Source organism: Geospiza fortis, unplaced genomic scaffold (assembly GCF_000277835.1).
Source record: "Geospiza fortis unplaced genomic scaffold, GeoFor_1.0 scaffold66, whole genome shotgun sequence".
Classification (NCBI taxonomy): Eukaryota; Metazoa; Chordata; class Aves; order Passeriformes; family Thraupidae; genus Geospiza; species Geospiza fortis.
This window is the reverse complement of record NW_005054312.1, coordinates 7,525,260-7,527,708: the sequence shown is the minus strand read 5'-3', so window position 1 is coordinate 7,527,708 and position 2,449 is coordinate 7,525,260. Positions and strand designations below refer to the sequence as shown.

General features: G+C 37.0%; 1 protein-coding gene across 1 annotated transcript in view; it reads right to left on the bottom strand.

Moving 5' to 3' along the window:
* PAMR1 (peptidase domain containing associated with muscle regeneration 1) overlaps nucleotides 1-2,449 on the bottom strand; it is a 55,473-nt gene that overhangs the window by 2,047 nt on the left and 50,977 nt on the right. The window contains exons 10-11 of the mRNA XM_031055812.1: nucleotides 1,476-1,708; nucleotides 7-131 (exon numbers count right to left, since the gene is read on the bottom strand). Of these exons, the coding sequence (XP_030911672.1) occupies nucleotides 7-131; nucleotides 1,476-1,708 (358 nt within the window). The remainder of the gene's footprint in view (nucleotides 1-6; nucleotides 132-1,475; nucleotides 1,709-2,449) is intronic.

Genomic DNA, 2,449 nt, shown 5'->3' with positions numbered 1-2,449 from the left:
CAGGATCCAGGCCCCTTTCCGAAGGCTGTTCTCCTTCACCCCGCTGGCTGTGCGATAGATGGCTGCTTGCCATGGCCACCTCATAGAGGTCACTGCCTTCTTAAGGGTGATGTTTTCTGCTTTTCCACAGACTGGAGAAACATGAAGCAAAAAGTAGGTAACACTTTCTCCCCAAAAGAATCCGAGGATTACTCTTGATTCCTTCTTAAAATGTGCCAAAAGAAACTAAACTGCAGTGATGAATATGAAGGACAGTTGTCTAATTAGCCTCTGTCTCTAACCTGCAAAATTATAGGAGTATTTGATATGGCTTTTTAAAATGATATTCAAGTTTTCCATTATTATCTGGATTCCTAGGTAAAGTAGGAATGGATTTAGCACTTGAGCAGGTGAATTTTCACAACAACTTTATTGAGTTGCACTATAATGAGATGACTGCAGAAAGAAATGAAAAGAACACCCCTGATTCTTGTTTATCATAAAATGCCATAAAGCCATCAGTGCACTAAAATTCACGCTAGGCAGTCACAGTGTATTTTTGAAGCCCCTCTTGGCACAAATCTTTGCACAGGTCAATTCATGCCTATAAGAACAGACTTGCCTTGCGACAAGAATGTTGAAGCAAATGCATCTAAATCAACAGTCATCCTGGGGAAAAGAAAAAGCTCTGCCTTTTTCTAGGAATACCTTATCCATGCTTGGACCTGGGGTAAAATCCTCTATATCATAAAAGGTTTAACTTCAGTTGAAAGAGTTACATTGCATTGTTGCATTTTTAGTTCCTAGTATGTAGTGTGTACATGTCCATAGTGAATGCAATACTTTTCAAAATACATGATATGATCTCAAAGTAAAACCACAAACAACAACAATAAAAATTTGTTTGTTGTTAAGATCTACTTTTCACAGTTTGTTTGATGTCAGTAGTGGGGTTTACCAAATCTTGTGACATTCTTACCCTAACTAACTTTGTGCACTACCTCCAGATTAGATTTTATCTAGACTTACAGTTTGCAATGTGAACTCTTCCTTAGCAGGGTTTATTAAAGGAAGAGCCTCTTTAAAATTGCAGATTCTCCCTTATATTGCTTAAACTTTGATGGTTTTGTCAGCTGTGTGCCAAAGTATACAAATGAAAGAAAAATCCCATTTGTAGTAAATAATACAGAAAAACATGAAGTGGTAGTAGAAAGCTATTTCAAATCAGGAGAAAGACTCACTATACCTCTTCTCAATAAAAGAGTAGAAAAATTAATGGGAAATTACAGTGCTGAAAGCCTGATCACTTTACCATCAAGTTCTACTGGTGGATAAAAAGACACATATATCCTTCAAGCTTTATTGCTCCTTTCTCCCAGCTGGAAGTACAGGCAGCCTACACTGCTGTGACTCCGTAAATATCTAACATGAATACACATCCTGTTCCCTCATTCACTCAAGAGATCTGCACTTTTTTTTTCCCCTTGGAGACTCACTTGGAATACACACAGGGGCTCTCCCACTCCATTTTCCTGTCTTCAGGCAAGTCCTCCTGCTGCTGCCCAGGCGGCGGTAGAAAGGAGAAACGCACTCATACTGGAGCTGAGTGTGCAAGTGCTGGTACCCTGGGGGCAGTTCTCCAAATGGCAGTGCTGGCTTCTTGGTTGGATAGATTTGAAGCTTTTGCTTGCTGAATGCAGAAGAGTAAAGTTGATGCAAAGGTGTTTCTCTGTTTCAAGGCGCAAAGAACACAATAATTATAATATTATAAAAGCAATTGTTGCCGTAACTTTATCACCAGTTGTGTTAAGTATCATTTAAAATCACATAAAGTTTGCTCATGAAAGAATAAGGAAAAAACATAATTCCAGCACAGTTTAGCAATACTCCCATTTACATCCCAGGTATTTTATTTACATATATCTGCACATATATATAATTACACATATGCTTATTCATATCCTATTTGTGTCTCTTTGTTCATTTTACAGTTTCTTAATTGAAATCAACTGCCTCTGAATGTGGAAGTTTTTTCCATTCACAAAAGGACTGAGACGCCATTTTTTAAATTAAGAAATTACACCTGAATTTGGCATTGTCATTATTAATTCTCAGTAGAGGGGAGATAGACACATCTTTCCTCTAGTGAATATTTTAATAGACAGTATTAGGAATTGATTCAGATTAAATGATGTTGCTAAAGTTGCTTGATTTGGCAATTAACAGAGATAATTGCCTAACCACAGAGATTTAATAATTTCATAATTGCTAAGCTTCCACTTAGAAATTGTACTGATTAGCTGAAACAGGGCACATCATTAAGAAATAAATATGTGCACCAGCATAGATATGGACCATAAGCTTGACTACAGCTATACTTAATTTTTTATCATTTAGAATGTGTCCGTTGCTTTAATGCTTAAAAGCTCATATCTACAAAAAAACCCCTTTTTATGCCTGAAAAATTCAG